This window comes from Biomphalaria glabrata, chromosome 16 (assembly GCF_947242115.1).
Source record: "Biomphalaria glabrata chromosome 16, xgBioGlab47.1, whole genome shotgun sequence".
In the NCBI taxonomy this organism is placed as follows: Eukaryota; Metazoa; Mollusca; class Gastropoda; family Planorbidae; genus Biomphalaria; species Biomphalaria glabrata.
Genome location: NC_074726.1, coordinates 6,959,451 through 6,983,892, shown reverse-complemented (window position 1 = coordinate 6,983,892; position 24,442 = coordinate 6,959,451). Strand labels below are relative to the sequence as shown.

At 38.0% G+C, this 24,442-nt stretch overlaps 1 protein-coding gene across 5 annotated transcripts in view; it reads left to right on the top strand.

Moving 5' to 3' along the window:
- LOC106073011 (supervillin-like) overlaps nucleotides 1–24,442 on the top strand; it is a 204,336-nt gene that overhangs the window by 20,177 nt on the left and 159,717 nt on the right. For 4 of the 5 annotated variants that reach the window (XM_056013385.1, XM_056013384.1, XM_056013386.1 and 1 more), the window contains exons 3-4: nucleotides 20,847–22,608; nucleotides 22,873–23,104. In XM_056013385.1, the coding sequence (XP_055869360.1) occupies nucleotides 20,847–22,608; nucleotides 22,873–23,104 (1,994 nt within the window). Of the gene's footprint in view, nucleotides 1–2,955; nucleotides 3,077–20,846; nucleotides 22,609–22,872; nucleotides 23,105–24,442 lie in introns of those variants that run through there. The other variant, XM_056013387.1, reaches the window with a different exon arrangement.

Here is a 24,442-nt window from a genome sequence, read left to right as displayed (position 1 = left end):
CTACACATGCGTACACTAGATTAGTTGTGTTACACTTTTAGTTGAACATTTCTTTGGACGAATTTGTATTAAACACGTCGTATTAGACTTTAAGTGCAATGTGATTCTTGAGTCGAATGTGCATTATATTAGTGGTATAGACTATGGTGTAAAGTGGTCCTTGAGACATTAGTGCATTAAACTAGTTGTATTAGATTGTATTGTACAAGACAGTGTGTTTCTACTACTGGCCTTCTTAAAATGGTGTTTTATTGGTTATAAGTGCTTTGATTTTTGTTTATTCTTCTATTGAAAGGCTATTATTTTTTATTTATTCACGTAAAGGCTGAGGAGGTAGAGAGTATAGCTGTAAGAACGAAGGTCTTGGGTTTAAATCCTGACGGCTTTAATTTGTGCTAACCGATAAAACAGACGTAAATACGTATTCACGATGTGCTGACCACATTATCCACTAAACAAGTAGTACCACATAATCCACTAAACAAGTAGTACCACATAATCCACTAAACAAGTAGTACCACATAATCCACTAAACAAATAGTACCACATAATCCACTAAACAAGTAGTACCACATAATCCACTAAACAAGCAGTACCACATAATCCACTAAACAAGTAGTACCCCATTATCCACTAAACAAGTAGTACCACATAATCCACTAAACAAATAGTACCACATAATCCACTAAACAAGAATGCTCCCTTTCTTCATCATCACCTTGGAAATACATTCACACACACACTCACACACTCCATTATGCTGCCTAAAACAACACTTATATATATATAAAATGTAGGTCGTTTTATTCAGTTGTACGCATGTTGGTACTACGTAAACAAAGATACTCAACACAACTAATTCTGGTTCAAGTATAGATTGACAGTTCTTTTAAGTCTTTGCGAATTCTTTAAAAAAATTCATGAATAAATATTACAGTGATTTACCGAGGCCTTCAATTATCACACAATTCTACCGAGGCTTTAAATTTTCATTTACCGAGGCATTTAATTATCACACTATTCTACCGAATCTTTAAATTATCAGTTTTACCGAGGCCTTCAATTATCACACAATTTTTACAAATGCTCTAAATTATCAGTTTTACCGAGGCCTTCAATTATTACACATATCTACCGAGGCCTCACGGCTATGGCCAAATTTCAATTCACGATGCCCCCGCTACTGGGAAGAAGAGGAAACCGTGCCTCATATTCTGTTTGACTGCCCCCAGACTTGCTGATCTCCGCCTCGACAGGTCAGGGAAACTAAAAATTCTCGACCTGTTTGGTGACATATACGCACTACGCAAGACAGCAGGGTTTCTGTCCAGGGCTTTTGCAAGAGAGGATTTGAGCCTCTTAAGCCCTCACTCTAATGGAGTTTGATGATGATGCTAATGACCGAGGCCTTCAATTATCAGTTTTACCGAGGCCTTCAATTATCCCACAATTCTACTGAGGCTTTAAATTATCAGTTTTACCGAGGCCTTCAATTATCCCACAATTCTACTGAGGCTTTAAATTATCAGTTTTACCGAGGCCTTCAATTATCACACAATTCTACTGAGGCTTTAAATTATCAGTTTTACCGGGGCCTTCAATTATCACACGATTCTACTGAGGCTTTAAATTATCAGTTTTACCGGGGCCTTCAATTATCACACAATTCTACTGAGGCTTTAAATTATCAGTTTTACCGGGGCCTTCAATTATCACACAATTCTACTGAGGCTTTAAATTATCAGTTTTACCGAGGCTTTCAAATATCATAACGGCTTTCAAGTTTCTCTGTTTGATGCCTCAGAGTATATATGTTCTAAGATGAACTATGTAAGTGAATATATTTGAAAGTCTTTGAACATCTAATATATATTTACCAATGTAGCAGATTGTAGTACTGTGTACATGTATTCCTTGTGTTACTCCTCTGGAGTTTAAAAATACATGTGACCATTAAAGATAACGCTGTTTTCCATTTTCCATTTTTCTCTGATGGTTTATAAAATTGGCCTAACAGTTCATTAAAAAAAATACATATGCAAACCTCCATAAGATAAGTTATCAGTTAATGTATCTGTTTAGCGATGCATGTGTCAAAATGTTGTTATTCGTTCTGGGATTATGTGATTTGATTTGATTTTTGTTACAAATTTTGAGAAGCTATTTTACATCAAATTAAAACTTTGTTAACTTTTTAAAATATTTTCCCCCCACATTACAACAGTACGAAGTTTTAAAGTCTTAGAAATTAATATATATATATATATATATATATATATATAATATATATTGTAACAACATTTAGATGGTATGATGTGTTGTTATGCCGGGGATTTTACTTGAATTCAATAGTTATCAAAAAATGACGATCTAGAATCACAATTAACGATTCTTTGATAAAACAAAACTCTGGAACTTTATTTAAATACAACGTAAGTACAGTTTATGTACAAATTGCAAATCAAATGAGCATGGAACATATTACAAAGGCTTTTCAAACAGAGCTCTTAGAAACGTGACTGTCTACAAGGACATTATTTTATCGACTGGCGTTACTTTCTTACACCCGCCAATTCTCTGGCGCTAACTCTTTTTAAAAAATGTCTTTGTTTAATTTCAAAACAACCAATAGATTTCAAACATACTAATCACGTCCCTTGGGTAAATCCTGACGTGCTGTCAAGTGTCTAAATTTGAGGGGTAAATCCCGAGGCTCATGTCGAGGGCTTATATTTTCTTTTAAAAGTGAAATGTACAAACAATTCTATAATGTAATCTGTGACATATATATATAGAAATATATATATATATATATATATTTATTTATAATATTGTACATATCAAGATATTTCTGTTAATGGTTATGTCCGACTATTGATTTCAAACTCGGATTGATCGATTATACACTCCTGACATGTACACTTGTTTTAATACAACACATATAGGAGTCTATTTGTTACTAACTTGCACCGCTGGTCATGTAGACATTAAATACTATTAGTGACATGGGTTTTCTGAACACGGCTCTCAAAATTTGGAAGTACCTTTGTTGGATTCTACGGATTGTTTTTCTAGGGTGAGTTTCTTAAATTTATATCGAACTTTTGTTAAGCCTAGATGTCTTATCATAATCATTTTCATCTTCAATGTGCCCTTTTTCCACTGACTCTATTTAAGTGACATTGGGAGGGGGAAAAACCTGGAACCTCATTGGGTAGACAATGGCTCTAACGATTTTCCTAAAATGCGACAGTTGATATATATCGTTGGCCACACCTGGGAAAACCTCTAGCTCACACTGTATCGAGAGGTTTCCATGCTGATCACTTAACGCTACTCTGCTTATTCCATAAGAGTTAGAAGAGTCTTATCAAAGGCGTTTTGTTTGCTTTTATGTGAAAAATATCGCCAATTTTTTAAACGATCAAAACATTGTTGAATTTGGTGGGGGCCGCCTCTGCAATTTGTAATCTTGTTTGATTTTGTTTTATAGAAGAGGGGGGTTTGACTCAAAAACCCCGTTGGCTGCGCTGGGGGAAGAGATGGTTTAGTATTAAAATCTCACCTAAAATAAATAGAATCAAAGCAAAAAATCAGTCACTAAATTCCGATCCCCCCATTTCGGGGGTGGGTGGGTGAACCGCAAGGCCCCCCCTGGCTACGCCCATGCCCCCGGGCCCCCAAACGATGGAAAATCCTTAGCTACGCCCCTGCTGGCTAGAGAACGAGAAAGTGTTTATTTTGAACGGGCTATACAGCTTCGGGTACTTTTGGTGTAACCCGTCTGACTTTATCTCTCAGTTCAATTGTGTGGCTGTGTCCTGCAAATCTTTTTTGTTCTCAAGAATATTTTGTTTCCCTTCTTTTCTTATATCGCCACGGCCATTTCTTCACTGAGAAAGACAAACACGCATTTACATTGTCTTCATGCAGCGTTATTTCCCTTGTCCGAATTATTTTTAAAAAACTCCAAGCCGACATGCGCAGATGGCCAGCTATTTATTGCTTTAGTAATTGGATGGCTCATTTGAAAGACATCTAGAATTGTGTCACTAAATGAGACAGCAAGAAAAGTCTGGCAATATTTATGATTTTACTATTTTAAAAAATCATTGATTCCTTTCCCGTGCGGATAGAAAGAATATCTCAACAATAATACATTAACTGGTAATTAATCATCGGTGACGAGACCTCTTCTGGTTTAAATACAACTTAGTGAAAGCTGCTGATTAGCTGTCCCTGATTGCCCTACATCAGCTGTTGAATAGATTAATAATTGTCATTAGAGGGCATCTTGCAATGAGAACCGCTAATTATTTTAAAATGAATTTCGGACTTGTAAACATAGGCGACAAAAAATACAAAACTTTCATAATATGTGTAATTACATCAATTATTTTGAATAAATCATGTCATGAATTTGTAATAGATCTAGGCTAACAATAATAAATCTGTGCGATTAGAAATATTTTTGTTTAGCGCAATTTCATTCTTTTAGCTTTCTCAATACGCTATATTTGAATCACTTATGTGGACCAGTTGAGAGGGGATATCTGGAACAAGGTTTTCGTGATAGCTTTTTAAAAAGCAATTTTAAAAAATTCGATTCGAGGGCTCAAGTCTCTTTAGATGCTCTAGCTACTGAGCCAGCCAAGTGCTTATGAAAATAGAAAGTTTTAATAGTATCTTATGTTAGTTTCAAAGTTTTCGATGACGACATAATTCTCTACACAAGGCTTATCTCTCCATACCTATTGCCGTCTCTAGATAAAATTAATCAATTATAACTGATAAAATAATTAGTGCATTTTTAAAAATGTATTTATCTTTTGTTGGGGACAATAAATAATTGTGTACAATTTTCCAGTTGATCCGAGAATGGGAAGTGGGAGAAATAATGTGTACAAGATTCCATCCAGAGTTAGCTGATAAGACCTTTGTAAAAGAAAGAAAGATATCAACGACATTAATTGTTCTACTAATTGTTCTATTTATTGTTCTATTAATTGTTCTAAATATTCTTCTTCTGAAAGTGCACTTTTTTTTTAAGTTTGACTACCACCCACGCCATCCCCCTCCACCATCTCCCAGATATCCATCACTCTTACAGACCACAATGATCGACTAGGCTCCTTTTAGTCCAGAAATTTGTGTTCCTTTATTTTTTATTTTTTATTAAATATGTATGTAAATATAAAATATTTAATTGACTTAGTCCTTTTGACTCCCAGTGGAGTATAGGGGCCGCAACAGCACTTCGCCATCGGACTCTGTCCTGGGCAATACCCCTCAGTTGGGTCCATGTCCATCCCCAGACGTCTTTGCTTTTTGGTCAATTGATCTTCTCTTTGGTCTTCCAGCCTTTCCCTTCGCCCTGTGGGTTCCAGTCTAGCTCTTTGGTCTTCCAGCCTTTCCCTTCCCCCTGTGGGTTCCAGTCTAAGGCCTGTTTTACCATGATTTCTGTTGTTTTTCGCAATGTATGCCCAATCCAAGCCCATTTACTTTTTCGAATTTCTTGCTTTATCGATGGTTGCTTGGTTTTTTACCCTCAGACTATTGTTTGAAAATTTGTTCGGCCATCTAACAACAATTATTATTTAAATATCAATATTTATTAACATGAATATGTTAAATATTTTACACTGACGTGAAAACCTGTAGATATTTGTTTTGACTAAATAGTCCGTTACTTTGTTTCAAGGTGTTATTTAAATTGTGGGTCGAGTTCGCAAATACAGATACAGGTTAGGTTGGACTAGATGTTTGGAGATACATCAAAACTAAGACTAGATACTAGATACTAGCAGTGCTGGACTTGCCTACAGGCAACATAAGGCCTATAACTTAGGACCTCTTACTTTTCTCCCCCACCCCCTTTTTTTTCTTTCCAAATATTCTTTTGAATAAAAAGAAAAAGGAATACATTACATTGACATGTGCCTGCCACTAATTACATATCTCAAATAGGTTAAGGCCTTATCGAGTCTAAAACCGACCCTGAATATAGGACCTATATATATTTCTCTAATGTAATGCTTCGCGACGATTTAGCCCAGAGCGCCCTAATATCAGTGTGTGCATTGGGTACTCGTATATTTTGTTTACACATTTTTTTTTAGCTGCCTTTCTCTAAACTTGATTGCCACACAGGACGCTAGCAAAGAGAGGTTACCTGCATCTTAATGTTAAATTCGGCACCGAACGAGAGAAGTAGATCTGCCTCGCATAACATTTAAAAAAAAAAAACATTCGCAAATGCACGCTCTCGCGCGCAGAGGCGAAGGCTCGCGAGTTGTGTTGAGGCAGGTAGTGGTAGGCACATGTTTTGACATGGGCTCAAGATCCATCACTCTAGAACTACAGCGCACATGGAAAAGTATAACTTTCTTCTCTCCCCTGATATCTCTGTTTCGCATGCAAGCCGTTTTGTGGTACTGCCAATAGATTTCCCTTCAATCTTCAGCACTGCGTATTTCTATGTAAAAAAAGAAACAAAACAAAAAAACCCAAACTTCCAGCTATTCGCTTACCCAGTCCTTTCTTTTTTCTCTTTTTCTTTATTTAAATAAACAAAAAAAAACTATATTTCCAGACATGAGCTAAACAACTAAATTAAATCAAGTCTTCCCTGAAACGTTGCTAGTTGCATATTGAGTGTGTGCCTGTGTGTGTGTGTGAGTAAATGCCACTAAAGACAAACAACAAGTAGTAATATATATATTTATAAGTAAAGATACCCCTTTAAAACATCTCGTAAGAGAGTGAAAGACAGAGAGAAAGAGAGATAGAAAATATAAAGTGAGAGAGAAAGAGAGAAAGTGAGAAAGATATAAAGAAAGTGAAAGAGAGTAAGAAAGAAAGAAGAAAAAGAAATGAAGATATAAAGAGAGAGAGAGAGAGAGAGAGATAAAGGGTGGGAAAGAGAGAAAGAGAGAGAGAGGAAAAGATAAAGGGAGAGAAAGGAAGAGAGAAGAAAGGGAGGGGAAGACATAAAGAAAGAAAAAGAAAGAAAGAAAAGAGAAATGAAATATAAAGATATAAAGAGAGAGAGAGAGAGAGAGATGGACTTAGATATATCTAAAGGAGAAATCAGAGAAAAAAACAACAGACTTTTGTGATGTGTACCAAATGTGTACCAAAAAGAAAGAGAAAGAACACACATTAAAAAACCCAGAAACAAAATGGCAACTAATAATGAAGGAAATGTGATCCCCGAGCAGAAACATAGTCTGTAAAACAAAGGAGAACTGCTTTATACAGGTAGATAGATAGGCTTCAACGTCATCAAGACTATCAGAAGCCCGAAACTACCAGCTACCAATCATCACTCTCCTGCCTTCCTCTAGAGAAGCTGTTCGTGTTAAAGCCAAGATTTCCTACATCCACAAACGCCTTCGCTTTCAGACGACAAGAAGTAGCCATTACTGCTAAATTTAGCAATCCACAAAAGTGAAATCAGATTTTTAATACCTCTTATAGACGGACAGACAGACTACACACAACTAATAGAGGCTTTTCCCCTTTCGCGGGCCGCTAAGTATTGCTAAGTTAAGTAAGTACTGTCATTTACCTTCACCTTTACCTATCCCTTAGTCTGTTGGACCGTTGGGGCACCAAGTAAGATTTGTCGACCGCCTTTCTCCATTCCTCCCTCTCTTTTGCCTTGTTTAAAACCTCTTTCAATGGCAGGCCCGTCCATTCTTTGATGTTGTCCTCCCATCGCTTTCTCTGTCTGCCTCTTCTTCTTTTTCCTGGTACTGTTCCTTGAAGGAAGGTCTTTGCGAGACCCGCAGATCTTGTAAAATGGCCATAGATTTTAAGTGAAAATCGGCCGGAGTTGACAACATTCCTGGTGAACTTCTACAGACGGGAGGAGAAACCTTGATAAACGCACTCTATACGATTTGCAACAAGATCTGGCTATCAGGAGAATGGCCCAAACCTAAGACCCAATCACTCATCATAACCCTTTCAAAGAAAGGTAATTTGCAACTCTGTCAAAACTATCAGACCACCAGCCTCATAAGCCATCCCAGCGAATTAGTACTGTCATAAGAGAAAAAATCTATTTAGTATGCATATAAGTTGGACATCATTTTAAACATTTTAAACATTGATTATTAAGTAGTTTTTCATATTATCGCGTGAACTGCAGCGCATTAACTAAAGGATTTTTTATTTTTTTTAAGGAAATGTGTTTTCTTGAGGCTTTGAATATGAGATTGACCCTTTACAAAACAATGAGATCAATTAGATTACCATAATATGGCATCAGTTAGTTCAGGTTCAAAGCTAACTTCACCTTCACTTTCACCTATCCCTTGGTTTTTCGGACAGTTGGGGCACCACACAAGATCTGTCAACCTTGTTTCTCCATTCTTCTCTGTCATTTGCCTTTAATAGAATTTCATTCTGATATTCTTTCTGAAAATATTGAAACCTGCCTTTTACCTGCCTGGGTGGACCACCTTGTAACCTTGTTTAAAGTATTTTTTATATTTTCCAGATTTTTTTTTGTCGTTGCCTTTTTTTTCCCTACATAGTTTCAAAATTAAAATTATTTTAAACTAAAAAAAATATTTGCTAGGAGAGATGTTTCTTTTAAAAGGACAGTCTTTAGTATACATACGGTTCAGGGTCTGACATGAAGAGACTATTGTTTTTTGCGTAATCTACTGACCCGACGAGCGTATTAAGAATGTTTTTGTGTTTTGTTTTGTTCATTTTATTAGAACTTGTTCCACTTTTTTTACCTGCTCACGTCTGACTTTCCCTGACGATCCAGACCTGACTGTTTATACCCATGAGATGAAGGGATAGGAGAAGCGTAAGTGGAGAGAGAGAGAGAGAGAGAGGGAGGGAGTGACTGACTGAGGGACGGAGTGAGTGAGAGTTTTTCCTGGACTATATCACTCGACTCACGAGACCGATGCCAGACTTACCTGTGGTGTCTTTCACTCACCTTTTTTTTTTTGTTTCGTATCAGATCTGGAACATTTTTTGTTTCTTTTCTTCTTCCGTTTTGTGATTTGTGTGTTGCTTTTTTTTTTCCTTGTATGAAATTCGTCTGCTTCTTATGACGTAAGGCAAAATGTGGATCTATATCATGCCATGATTTGACCGCGTTTGATATCAGAAATAGCCGATGTAAAGGTTTGTATGAAGTGTATTGCGTCTTATGTGTATTCGACATGGGTGTAATTGGATACAGTGATTAGTGTGTGCCATTAGCTTTGTTTTAGGTGTGTAGTTAGTTCTTGGAGTAATAGAACCACGCGGACACTTCTGGAATAATGTTAAAATATAATAATACTAATATAATATCGCCGTAAAATATATTATTAATTCCTTTTATTATAAAAAGTTTTTCTGTGGGTGTTTTTTTTTTCTTAACGTATTTTTAAAATTTTATTTATGATATTGTCGTAGTTTTGTAAGTGATTTTCTTTTTTAATTAGAGTCATAAACATTGATGTGCTTGCTCGTAAGGAACATCTGTGTGGGAACAATAAAGGGGAATAATGATGTCTATTGTTTAACTAAAAGATGGGCGTTTCTCATGTTTTCACTAATCAATAAATATAAATATTTCGTCCCTCAACCTCTTCTTCACTTTCACCTGGTCCCTGAGTCTTTTGGGGCGCAACTGTCACCACACATAATCTTTTGACCATCTCTCTCCATTCTTCTCTGTCTTTTGCCAGGGTAAGAGCCTGTTTCATTTAACGATAGACCTTGGAGTGTTCTTTTCTTCTTTTGTCTGTCGCTTCTTCTATTCCCTAAAACTGTTCCCTGTAGGAAGGTCTTTGCGAGCAATGTGTATGTCGTGATTTTAAAGTCAAGTTTGTACTTACCGTTAATCCTTTATGATTTCATGCTCCCAGAAATGTGGGTCCGCAGCACAACTGTGTTAAAACTTTTTTTTTTTTGCAAAGCTTATATATATATTAACTGACTCTGTCTTGGTGGAATCTTGTACACGATATTTCTTCTACTTCCAATCCTCAGATCAAGTTGAAACTCTGCACAATTATTTATTGTCGATGACATATCGTAAATAAATAAATAAATATTTAACGAAAAAGTTTAATCAAATAGTGTCAATTTATTAATTTTGTTTTATATAGAAAATGGGAGACAAATCGTGCATTATTGAAAAATATGAAAGTATTTGTGAGTTTTTTTCCATTATGTATTTTTAAAAATAAGTATGTTGCATTTTTTGCTTGTTAAATGGATACATTTTACATGAAAGATTAATAGCGTTTTTAAAAGGGGGGGGGGTGATATTGAAAACCATTTACCTTGCTTCTTATTATCCTTCAGCCTGTACCGTGGAGACGTCGCGGCGTGGAACATTGTAGATTAGTGTAATAGTGAGATCCCACAAAGCGTTTAATCTTATTGTTACTTTGCTAGCACTCCAGCAGGCCATTTTTTTTACAAAGTTTATATCAACTGACTTTGCCTGTCTGGGTTTTTTTTTACCTTTAACTATCCCTTAGTCTGGACCGTTGGAGCACCATGCAGGATTCGTCCAGCGTCCTTCTCCATTCGTCTCTGTCTTTTGCTTTAGTTAGAACCTCTTCCAATGGGAGGCCCGTCCATTCTTTTATGTTGTCCTCCCATCGCTTTCTCTGTCTGCCTCTTCTTCTTTTTCCTGGTACTGTTCCCTGAAGGAAGGTCGGTCTGTCTCTGTGTTAATCATTTTGAAAACCCATTCTCAGATCTAGTTGGAAACTTTGCACAATTATTGGCGAAGACATTACATGAATTTTTTTGATATGAAAAAAAAGAGAAAAAAAGTCTGCATAATTTAGAGTAATAGTTGTAAGTGTGGAGTTTTTCCCATTTGATAAGTTTTGTTAAAAAAAGAAGGTTTTTTTTTTGCCTTCCCTTTGCCTTTTTTTATGCTTGTGCAAATTTCTGCTGGTGGATACTTGCAATCTGTTCATTTGTGCTGAGCATCTGTTGGTGTATGCTGATAATCTGTGGATTTTTGCTGAGTATTTGACGGTGTAAGCTAATAATATGTTTATTTTCCCTGAGTATCTGTTGTTGTACGCTGATAATCTGTTTACTTTCCCTTAGTATCTGTTGTTGTACGCTGATAATCTGTTTACTTTCCCTTAGTATCTGTTGTTGTACGCTGATAATCTGTTTACTTTCCCTTAGTATCTGTTGTTGTACGCTGATAATCTGTTTACTTTCCCTTAGTATCTGTTGTTGTACACTGATAATCTGTTTACTTTCCCTTAGTATCTGTTGTTGTACGCTGATAATCTGTTTATTTTCCCTGAGTCTCTGCTGGTGTATGCTTTCATGGCGCTAGATTGGTAGGCATTATTACTGATTGTTTAAAAGTTATTCATTCTTCTCTGAATTTAACTTGTGTTGATGGACGTATCACCCAGCATCCTCATGTCATCCCTCCCTAAAGCGATCTTGTCGATTCTGCTTGTCCTTCTCGGCCCAGTGGCGTCACTAGGGTTGGTGTCACCCGGTGCGGTAAGCTAGGGTGTCACCCCTCCTCCCAAGAAAAAAAGTAATCTCCTCCTTAAAAAACAAACAACTTTTTTTTTTGGTTTCTTTAAATTGAAGTTGATTATTTGATTGGTTACACCCGAAAATGGTTTTCGATTCATTTTTAAAATGTCGTTTCTCTTTTTTTTATATTTTATCAAAAGTGTTTACATACATTTAAAATGTACACTTACTGATTTGAGAAACATTCAGTTAAAAATTTGTATTAGAGATTATTTAAGAGCTCCTTAAGGAAGAGGTTTTAAATTATACTCGTGTTTCTCAGCTGCTTCCGAAAAGGCAAATTAAACACAATACAGGTTTACGTCCTGCGAAACAACAAAGGATGTTGATCAGTTTTGTAGATTTAAAAAAAAGTTTGATAGCGTCCATCGAAATCACTCTGGAAAATAGCAAGAGAATAAAGCATCTAGCATCAATTTGTCCAGATTCAGCGATATGTCTAAAGCAAATCAATCTTTTATGTCATTCCCTGGTGGGTGTCACCCGGTGCGGCCCGCACCCCCGCAACTGCATAGAAAAGCCACTGTCGGCCTGTACTTTTCGGCCTATTCTTCTCAGCGATCTTATTTGTCTTTGTGTCTTAAATCTTTCAAAACGTTGCCCCAAAGATATCAAAAGTTAAAACATCTATTATCCAAAGCACGCTTGGAGAAAGTGTTCAGTGTTATTTAAAGTTTACAATTTTTGCTCCATATATACATTACGGTCATATTGACCTGGTATGTTTCATGTTTTCTAGTAAACACCTGGACACCTGCGCGATTTAGAAAAAAAGAAAAAAAAAAGATATGTTAATTATTTATTTATCTTTTCTGGTTTAGAAAAACAGTTCTAGCACTATGCCATTTTTTTTTTAATTTTCAAGGGCTATAACCTGTTTGCTTCATAGTCGTCAGCTCTTGCAATCAAGGAGGTTATCCCCCCCCCCCACATCGTATATTTTAATGATTACGATAGGGCTGGTTGCAGAGACGGTCTTCTCCCTGGATAGGGATTTGTGACAGAGTAATTCTTTGTACAGCATAAGAACTGTTTCTGTTGAGGGCCTGTTGCGTGATAATCGTTACAATGTGGCGCGATTTACAGGATAGGACTTTTTTTTTAAGATAGCGTTTCACAAATAAAAGGCTAACTTTTGAAGGGAGGGGGGGATGTTTCTGGAAAGGGCTTTTTTTTGGGATAACACGTGTTCTGGGGTATGTTTTTCTGTAAGTTAGGGCTTCTTGCTGAATTTACAGGCAATTAAATTTTGTTGAAACTCTATTTTACATTGGAGCAATAAAAAAAATGATGTGATAGAATTAGTTCTAAACTTTTGTTATATGGAAAGAAAAAAAATCGTTTATGCACCATTCCTTCGACCATTAAGATAACAATGTTCAATCCGCGTATTTATTTTTAATACTATTTGCGCATATCATTAGCAAAAGGACTGTAACACTCCTATTCAACTCGTACCTTCGTGGAGACTTCTGGAAATAACCCGGACACGGATCTAGAAATTAGACTGTTGATTTGTATCATTTGGGCAAAAAATTAGGCCCTCTAGCTCATTGAGCCCACTGGGAAAACCCTAGTTTCATCGTTATAATTTTTCAAAGTATCAAAATACATTTAAATTTGGCTAGAGAACCAGGAAATATTTATCTTGAACGGGTATAACCGCATTCATTCAAGAGTTTAATAAACTCAAGTTCAGGAACATTGCTAATCGACTTCTAAGTATCGATCTAAAGGCCTATCATTGGAATGTTATAAAGTTTAATCGATCTATACATTCGCTTAACAAAAATTCTCTCTCGAAAGAGGGGATGGTGGGGTACAATGAACTCACTCGTAGTCTGACACCATACTCTTAGCATCTTCCCATGTAACGTTAAATACCTTCAGAAGTCATTCTATTTGTTTTGTGAAACCAGAGGTCTGAAAGGACAACCATACTACTTTCTGGTGTACATTCTTTATTCTTGTCATCAAGTTAAAAAAAATTGAGAACCGCTTTTCTAGATACCCGTCTCAGCGGCTCGGGAGTGAAGAGGGGGGGGGGTTAATAATTGCATTTGGCTTCTGCTCTTGTCTTTTCTTCAAAACGTCGGTGGGTTGCTTCTCCTTTCCAAAAAGAATGTAATTATGAAGTATGCGTGTAATCTGGAGAGAATGCATCTAGTGATAATTCACGCACTTTGCGTCATCATTTCTTGCATTCCTGTTACTGTAAAACTGAGCATATAGTGAGAGCATTATAGTAACAAGCAAAACTTTACAAAATACTTTAAAAAGCATATAGAAGTGTAATTGTATCAAGAAAGAAAGGGATATCTGGTTGGATTTTATCGTACTTGATTTTTAAAACCATTTAAAAAAAAAGAAAAAGAACGACGTTAATTTGACCTCGTGGCTCGACGAGCTAACCACTCTGCTAGCGGCGTAATTAGGACTAGAGAAGATTCTATGCTAAATTATTATTTAAAAAAAAAAATTAGAGCGACTGCCTATAAAGGGGACCAATTTATCTCATACCACCACTTCAGTAAAGTACAAATTCTTTCCCTTGTTCGAGAGACCAAAACCATACTTAATTATCAATATTAATTAGCTGGTTGGTTATTTTTTTTTTTTATTGATTCTCGTGTTATCAGGTAAACGAAATAATGGCGCAACATTTCAGCTCGATCCGAGATTAGGTGTCGGAGAAATAACGTGTACAAACCTTTTACCAAGCTTCAAAAAGGTTAGGCATCACTGGACTAAATAAAGTTAAAATATATAGGTCACAGCTGGGTCTTCTTAACCACGCGAATTACTGCACTCTCCCTTTATCTCCGGAGTCGAAAGCATTCACCTTATAAGTATTATTATTATCCGACAAACCGTGATGTTAATAGGTTATGAAATATAAGAGGCAAAAAAAGCGAGGGTTAGAGGATAGACAGCTCTGCCCTGGTCTGGCATATCTTTTCCCTTAGCACCTTAATCTCGTCTGAAAACGTAGCAACATTTTTTTCTTAGCTTTTTTTCCCCCTCATTTAAAGTGTCAAAATGTTCACACGGTTAAAAAAAAAATTATATATTGAACAATGAAGTTTTAAAAAATGACACGAGTAAAAAAAAATTAAAAGGTAATAAGGTAAAAAAAAAAACATGGAATGGAAAGAAATGCGTAAAAATTTTTTTATTAAAGGTAGAAAACTAACGTGAAGAAAATATTAAAGATTGTAAGAAAGGTAAAGAGACAAGTAGATAGTGATATTCGGGGCAACTGTTTCTGGAGCCCGCAGTGTGATAATTTTGTTCCATTTCAAATAATGAGGTCATTTTCTGTAGAGATTTGGAGACGTCTAAGTCACGGATCAAAACGAATGCGACTTCTCCGCCCCCCCCCCCTTTTTTTACCTTTTTTGACAAGCTTATATCTGATATATCAACTTTGTCTGTCTGTCTGTCAATGTGGTAAAACGTTTGTACAGATTATTTCTTCCACACCCAAATGTCGGATTAAACTGGAATTTTGCACAATTATTTCTTTTACCTGACTACACAAGAATCAAGTTTTAAAAATATCCAATTAGTTTATTAACTATTGGTAATTAATTATTTTGTTTGGTATCTTGAAAAAAGGGAAAAAAATCATACATGACAGATGTGGTGGTATAAGTTGACTTAGTCCCCTTGAGGACTCGAGCCCTGAATGAATTTTTTTTTATGCATTTAAAAACGATCATGTAAACATTCACCAAGATACCCCACTTCTTCCCTCACCATTCCACAACTGGTCCAGACAAGTGATAGGGTCATAGGCAGCGCATTGAGAAAGCTAAAAGCTGAACAAAAACAATGGACCTCATTCTCCAATCGTAAACAAAGAATATTTAGCCACGTGGTGCTCTATCTCTTCTATATAATTTACGATCTAATGTTTAATTCATGATGATTGTCACGTGACAGTTTTTTTTCCCATTGTTTTATCAATTAGATCACAGGACTAAATGTTGTTTGTTTACGATTGGCGAATGAGGTCCATTGGTATAAATATTTTCACGCAGATTTATTATGTCGAAGTCAATAATGTAAAAGACTGATCCAAACTAATTGATACATTTACACTTAATATAAGCTTTTTTTTTAAAGTATCTGTAGTTTTTCTTTTTTCACAACTATACGTGACCAGTCTGGGTGACAGTGTAAGATGTTTATATAGCTTTATGGCATAGCCTCGTTCTAAAAGAAGGCAGAGGTGTTGATACATTCAAAGGGTGGGGCTTAACCGCTTAGCCTACAAACCAAGGAGCTTGAGTTTGAATCTCAAACGAGAAGGAAAAGGTTAAACTAGATCCTTAACTTGAGCTGAGTTGTGCTTGCACGAAAGCCATCTCCTTCATCCGCTATCAGAAACGTGTAACCAAAAGAATAGAGCGTTCGGAGCATGCTAACAGGAAGTAGAAATAAGTACTTCAATTTAATAACAGTTAAATCAACAGATTATAAACGTAACTATTTATCTTATCTTATATAATACAGACGTTACTTCATGCATATTAACCAATAACTTAAATTCTGCCAAGTCACTGGTTTTCCCGGCTAGCTCAGGCAACCCATTCCATGCTCTAATAGCACTAGGGAAGAAGGAGCAATTTTTAAGTTTGTGGACATGGTGACTGAGTGGTAAAGTGCTTGGCTTACTAGCCGAGGCATTTCGGGTTGGAACCTATGTGAAGACTGGGATTTTGAATTTCGTGGTTTTCAGGAGGCTCCTGGATCCATCCAGCTCTAAAAGCTACCAGACATTAGATGGGGAACATATAGGCGGTTGGCCGTTGTGCTGGCCACATGACACCCTTGTTAACTGTTGGCCATAGAAACAGATGGCCTTTGCTTCATCTGGCCTATAGATCGCAAGGTCTGAAAGTGGTACTTTGATAACGCTCACAAAAAGCAGCTTTACATGCTTTTACTGATGTTGTTTGGCATTGAACATCTAAAGGTCGTCTTGACTTAGTTGTTTCTAAACAATGCAAGGTCATATTGAACCTCTACGTTCTTTAACAATGCAAGGTCACGAATATCGTTTTTCGAAACCATCCAAAATCACGTGTCGACGCCATTTTGTTTTGAAACTGTATTAGGTCTACGTACATGCCATCTTGGTTGGCTGATTGGGAAGTTTCTGTTACGAAAAGAAATATAAGAAAGAAAAAAAAAAGGGGGGGGGGATTGGATGGGGTAGGGAATGTAACCTTGAACCTGAAAGATTGGTCCAGCACTCAGCACCGCTTTCTGTGAAGACATTCCCCGAGGTCATCGCAATCCTCGCTATACACGTTCACACACCTAGACATCGACCTGGTAACGAACCTGTTCTTTATTTTTACGTGTTTCTTCCTCCCTATCATCTTTCACTTACCTGAAGATTCCCTGCCTCCTGTGAACGCTGTTTGCCTCCTCCTTCCCATAGTACTATTGATCCCCCCCCCCAATCCTATTGCAGGCTTCTGACATGGTGTTATTGAAATTCCAGTCTTCTATTCCTCTCTCCATAGAGCCATTGGACTAGGGGAGATAACAACTATGAGACAAGGGGAGACGAAAAATAATATTGCAAAAGAGAGAGAAAGAGAGAGAGAGAAAGAGAAAGAGAGAGAGAGAGAGAGAAAGAGAGAGAGCGTAACTCAATCAAGCTAGTGTAGGCTAGGCAAACATCATGTTAGTTTCAAGTCTTATCTTTTATCCTCTAAAATTAGTCTTCAACATAACAGCTTTTCTTTTGCTTAGTTTTTACAAGGCTTATATTAACTCTTGTCTGTCTGTCTGTCTGTCTGGTAAAAAGTTTGAACATGTTTTTCTCCCATTCTCGGATCAAATTTGAAATTTCGCACAATTATTTATTGCACCTGATAAGACAAGAGTCAATCAAAATAAGAAACCAATTAGATAATAAATTAGTGGTGATTAGTTATATTGTTTGATATTGAAATAAGAGAAATAAATGCTACTTAATGAGAGATATGGATGTATATAATTTAATCTCCTTATTACGTTTTGAAATGTGTTTCCTTCAACCTCTCATTCTCGAATCTAGCTGATAATTTTGAATAATTATTTATAGCCGACGGCGATACACGAATCAATAAAAAAAAAAACCAGTTAGTCAATTAATTATTAGTACTAATAATAATTTTGTTTTGTATATCAAAAAGGGAGCTAAACCTCTTTGGGGGCCCCCTGCATTTTGCGTAAGAGTTAATATTTAATGTAAAAGAACACTCATTTTGGGGCCCCCTCAATTGGGGTGATTTTCAAATTCTCCTCCCTCCTACCCCACCCTAGCTGCGCCAGTTTTCAATTATTTTGAAGAAAGAGCAATGCAAATTTGGCATGTTGTAACAACATACGAGTTACCATTGGGTGTGTTTGATTTACAAGCGGAGCCATGTATCTCAAATATTCAATAGCAGGGGTTCTTAACCTGTGGGTCGCGACCCCCTTGGGGGTCGAATGACGATTTGCCAGGGGTCGGCTAAGACCATCGAAAATATGGATTGTTTTCGTCTATTCTTCTATTGCTGTTTATGTGTGGGGGGGGGGGGGGGGAGGGGGGTCGCGGCAGAGTGGGGGATTGTAAAAAGGGGTCGCCGGTCTTAAAAGGTTGAGAACCGCTTGTCTATAGCCTTATAGTATAAAGTCTATATCTTGACCTTTTGATTGCAACTTTGGTTTGACAAGTACCGGTGGCATCTCTCAGTTGTTTTTTTTTTATAATAATTGGCGGCCTTTTAGTAAAATAAAAAGGGATTTTAAATACTTATGCAGACATAATCATCTGTAGTATCTTGGACTGACCTCTGTCTAGAACAATGACCTTTATCTCCGTCAAAGAAGCCAGGTGGCGTAGGACAAAGAAAATTCGGGTATTAAAAAAAAGTACCCTATAATTTTGGTACAAGTCTGAAATCATTTGATTCAGATGAAATGAATCTTGCATAAAATCTTTTTCTATATTTTCCCGCTCTCAGCCTCTGCGTGATGCTCTGTATCTATACTCTCTACCCCGAGATATTTCTTTTTTATTAAGTGCAAGCAGTCTGGGTGAGAGAGTAGGTAAAGATCATTATGTTCGCTGGATGGTTAATGTCAACAAGGTGAGCAGAGAAAAAAAAAAAAGGTGCATGTCCGTATTGTCGGCGCACAAAAGGCATCTGATGTTAGTGTAGTGTAGGATGGCTGCCTGGTCGTGCGGTTTGCGCGCTGGACTGTCGTTCCGATTTATCGATGGTCGAGGGTTCAAACCCTGCCCGCTCCCATCCCCCGTCGTCCTGCGGCAGGTTTGGACTAGGAAGTAATTATCTTCAACTCTGAAGGAACATTCGAGACACGTAAAACATTTTTATTCCTTTAAGTAGCTTTCGTTTGTTTGAAAGAGATTTTCATATATAACGGGAAAAAAAACTATAAATAGTAATCTGTTTGGTGTATCCGGTGTGCAGAATAAAAGAAATTTTTGATAATCGATGTGTTGTTTTTTTAAAGTATAATGATGAATAGCTGTGCACAGTTGTTCCTTGACTGGTGAACGGCAACAAATTCTTATCCGATAAAGATCATATTATAAATACTTCTTGACACTTTTTGGTTTCTATTGAAAATCTTTAATAAATGGTTTATATGATAATTTGTGGGTTTAGTGGTGGCCTGGTGGTTCAGTGGTAAAGCGCTTGGCTTCCAAGCCGAGGGTCTCTGGTTTGATTTTCCGGTGAAGACATCAGTTCTGACTCCGGAATCCATTACAAGTCTCAGTTTGATTTGTTTTCATTTCAAAGTTTTGGAAGTTACTGTAGAACTAAAGATGAAGTCAAAACTTATTGAATTTTGTCGTGGAGAGCAACCGTCTGGCTTTGAACACGAGATCTTTGTAACGACAGTCCGAAGCGCATATAGCTAGACCAGGCAGACAGGACAAAAAATCCAGACCTCTTGAAGTTTTGAACTGTAACTTTACTTGTGTGGGTTGATTACGTTGTACTGTAAGTCAACCTGGTGTTAAAAAAATTGAATAGATTACTCTAATGTTCTTATGTTATGTCAAGAAGGTTTTGAAAAAAAAAATTAGATTACCTTATAATTCAATTAGCCTTCAAACTGAAAGGCTAGAAATAGACTCTCTCTACTTTCTTTAGCAAGTACAAGTGCACTACACTGAAGTTTTTTTTTTTTCTTGTTTTTTTTTTAACACTTATAGAAATTTTTTTTCCACTTTAAAATTTCTTCAAATAATCGAAATTAAAACCTAAAGAAAAGAAAAGAAATTTTGAACATTGACTGGAGCAGAGAATGGAAGCTGTATTGGCTTCTAACTGTTATCAACGGCAATAGTGAAAGATTGTTTCTTTCTATCAAATCTGTTTTTATCCTTAAATAAAAAATCCGCTTTGCTTTTAATAAAACAGACCCATAGAGGCCGCTTACGAGTACGTGTGACAACACAAACTTCCTTTGTTGTCTTTGGGCGTGTGTGTGTTAGTTTATAGTGCAGGTAACAATGAAATGTAAATCGAAATCAAAGGTGTAAGTGCATGTATGACGTTTTAGTAATGCTTGTGATAATTGACGTCTGGGTTTGGTGGGGGGAGGGGGGCTGTCTGGTAACATTAAGAAGGGTCAATTATCACGCAAGGGGGGCCAAAGACGGGGGAAGGACGAATGTTACCATCTATGACATTTGAAAACAAGGTAGCAAGCTATGTTTGTTTTAATGTTGTTGTGTTGTTGTACATGTAGAAATCCCCTATCAGACCTAAAGTGATCTATGGGGCAGATGATGTAAGGGGCATCTGTTTTTATGGTCCACGGTTAAGGGAGGGTGTCATGTGGCCAGCACAACGACCAACCGCCTTTACTTTTCTCGAACTAATGTCAGGTACCCATTAGAGCTGGCTGGACTCAGAGGTGCCCTAAAGATCCCAAAAGTAAAAATCCCAGTCTTCACCAGGATTCGAACCCGGGACCACCACATGATATTATATTAAAATAAAGAGTAGTAAGTACATTATGCAATAGAAACGCTACCATTGTCTTATAAGCTTTATATGTTCCATCAGAAATTAAGTCCTAGCAGCGGGCGGAGGTTTTAACTTGGTGCCATCGTGACGACATTCTGCATTGATTCATTTGCATTAGACATAAGTTTTTCGGTTTGCGTGAAAAAGGAAAAAAATGTCATCCCTAATCAAGTCAAAATAAGTTTGCATATTTTGTATCACCAAATAGACTGAATCCTTACAAAATCTATTTCTTTCAATCCACAGTGGTAAAGATGAAGACGGGAAAAAAATAAATTCAAGAAATCCAAGCGCACAGACATCAATAGGAACTGGTGGAGGAATAGAAGAACGCGAGAACTCATGGTCAGCATCTGAAGAGAAAACTACCAGCTTAGCCCAGGAGGCTGCCTACTTCGAAGGTCAGTTCTCTCCCACCACAGAGTCGAACAGGATAACAGAGTTTGAGTCTCCGACCCTGTGCCTGAGCGAGATCACAGATTGCAACACCACCAGGAGCAGTTTCACCGAGGGTCTCCGATCTTCCTCGGGGAACAAGTCTCACGAGACTCACCTCTCGAAGTTTTCCCGGCAGGAGCTAAAATCGAGATACGAGCAGGCCCGACAGAACTTCCAGGAAATCAGGGCTGGCGACGAGGCAAACGAGGGCGATTGCTTCAGTAAAACTTCACCACGCCCTGTGGTCTCGCACCGTGTTCAAGTAAGGCAGCAAGACTCTGATGGTCGAGGTGGTGTGACAAATGAAGAGGTCGACCCCGGACTCGTATGGTCGAAGGTGGACGAAATGGAAGCCCGCAGGCGCAGAAGACTTTTAGAGCGGGCTACTGACGTCTCTAGTGAGGACTCGCCAAGTTGGAGGTCAAAGGTATATCATAAAGAGACAGCAGAAGACTCTTTGACAGGTAGAAGAGACAGAGCCGAGTCTCGGTTAGCCCAGTCGCTCTCACAGAAGGAAGAAACTAAGGAAAGAGTCAGCGCTGGTCATAGGTCACGAAGAGGCGACGACAGTGGCAACAATGATCTGGCTGAGAGGCTAGCCAGGAGGAGAGCGCAGAGACTTGAAGAGCAGGCTGAAAGCTCCAGCCTAGACGGATCTGCCGACGGGAATAGGTTAATGGGCAGGAGGTGGAGCAGAGACGAAAGCGTACGATCCATTGACAGCTCAGAGAACGGCGACGCAAACACTGGCGTAATCAGCAGTCGCCGAACGAGGAGGTCAGATGACGATTATTTCTCCAACATCACCAGAAACTGTAGTGAAGAGAATGAAAACGTGGAAGGCAGCATTAGATCGGAAAATAGCGCTGAAAACAGTGGCAGACGCCGTTCGCAGCGCCACAGAAAATCCGACAACTCTGAACCACATTACTGGAACAGCAAAGACAGCGCCAACGGTTTCTCTGTATCTTCCGACACCGGAGATGCTTTCGCCAGGCGCCTTTCCCGAGACACAGACTCTCCTGACGAATCCAGCGTCAACGTCCTTGACAGAAAAGGTCGTCGGCAACAGCCTTCTAAAGATTCCGCATTCTCCGAGCCCCGAGAAAAGAGCACAGAAGATGTGTCCTTTGACCTCAACAACAGCAACAACAATTCATCGGCTCAGAAAGTACTGCTGGAGGAAACAATGTTGTCGGCCAAAGCCCTTCGCGACCGCAGAATCGAAGACTTTATCCACGACTGCGTTGAGACAGAGTCTGCCACCAAAGACAAAGCGTGTGTCGGCAACAGTAACGGATCACCCTATCACCGCCAACAGAAGCCAGCTGACCACAATTTCTCTCATTCGCAGGAGCAGAGTAAGCCAACCATAGCTGCTCCTTCCGAGAAACAGCATTCTTCTTTCAACGGAAAAGACGTAGACAAGCCGTGCGAGGAAGACAATCAAGCACTCAGCAATTTTAAGGCCAGGCTTCTACGTCTGCGTGGAGTTGAGACAGATGACACGGAATGTCTTAAAGAAAACTCTGAAGAAGTCCCGATGCCCCCTGAAACCAGATCTATACAGGTATTTCAGTTTCTCCTACATACAAACATCCACACACACCCATACAAAGACAAACAAACACATGCACATGTATGCTAGAATAGGCTTTGGCTTTTTCTGAAAAATTTATAAGTAAAACATTTCCTTGTGATCTTAATAGCATTTATCAATCTAGTGACCTAGTCTAAATGCTTATATTTTGCTATTAAAATAATTATAGTGACATTAGCACATTAAGTCTTTGAATTTAAGAATAATATTTTTTGTTTGTTTGTTTTTACCCAGGAGTCTCACAAAACAGAAATATATTCCGAAAACTCGATTCCCGAAATTTCGCAAACGAACAATACCACGAACAACGTGGATACGACCGCGGAGTCGGTCCTCGCCTCTTGCACTCCCAACGCATCGTCTGCTACGCCGGAAGTGGAAAGGAAGAGCAAGCGGCGCGTCGATAAGAGCGCCCTCCGCAAGTCGCCGCTCAACATGAGCACCGGAAGTACGGATCTAACGGACGGTAAGTTCCTTTTGTCGGTGTCAGTTGAGTCTCTGTCGTTCAAATGGTGTTGCTAAAACTGTTGTTAAAACTGTTGCTAAAGCTGTTTATTTTTTTTTCTCCTTCTATTCACTTGATACGCCACGCAGACGCTACCACAATCTCACTCTTCTGCGACAAGTTTTTGTGTCTATTATTTGTTTGTAAAATGTTTGACATGTTTCGGATGTTCCATTCGATTTTAAGAAAAGTACATCCTATCTTAAACCTCCCGCAGGGCGACAGGGGGATGGCAGCGGACAGGGTCTTGTCCCGTGACCATCGAGACCACCGAAGGACAGTCAAGAGTACTTATCCACCAGGCAGCCTTCTTGCAATCCACTTCTCTGTGTACATTAATACAAAGCCTTGTTATCTCGTTAAATCGTTAGTTTCTAAGATTGAGGGTCTGACAAGGCGTGGAAGCACGACCATGTCCAGACTTAGGATTGGCCACACCTACATCACGCACTCCTTTGTGCTGAAGAGAGAGGAGCCCCCTCTTTGTGAGTACTGTGACTCTTGCCTCACCGTGGAACGTATCCTCATTGAGTGCCCCAGATACCAGGATGTTAGGGGGAAATATTTTGGAGCACACAGCTTAAAAACACTGTGCGACAATGTCGACACTTGGAAGGTACTGGGCTTTGTCCTGAAGGTGGGGTTGTCTGCGAAGGTTTGATTTGAGATAGTGAAATTGTGAACATGAAATATTTACAACAGATTTTTTTAAATTAATTTTTTTTTTCTTAACTGTGAATAAACCTTGCTTTTAATGACCTAACTGTATAAAATTTAGCTTTTGTGGTATAAAGGGATAGTAACCCTTAAGGGATTTCGGGCACGACATGGCCTAAAGTGTGCCGATGTGCCAAAAACTCAAACTCACTCTCTGTCTATGACTAGATATGTAAATAGTTTTCCCATCTATTATTAACTCTTTTTCTCTTCATTGATGTATTTCTCTCTTCATTGTTGTATTTCACTATTCATTGTTGTATTTCTCTCTTCATTGTTGTATTTCTCTTCATTGTTGTATTTCACTATTCATTGTTGTATTTCACTCTTCATTGTTGTATTTCTCTCTTCATTGTTGTATTTCACTATTCATTGTTGTATTTCACTCTTCATTGTTGTATTTTTCTCTTCATTGTTGTATTTCACTATTCATTGTTGTATTTCACTCTTCATTGTTGTATTTCTCTCTTCATTGTTGTATTTCACTATTCATTGTTGTATTTCACTCTTCATTGTTGTATTTTTCTCTTCATTGTTGTATTTCACTATTCATTGTTGTATTTCACTCTTCATTGTTGTATT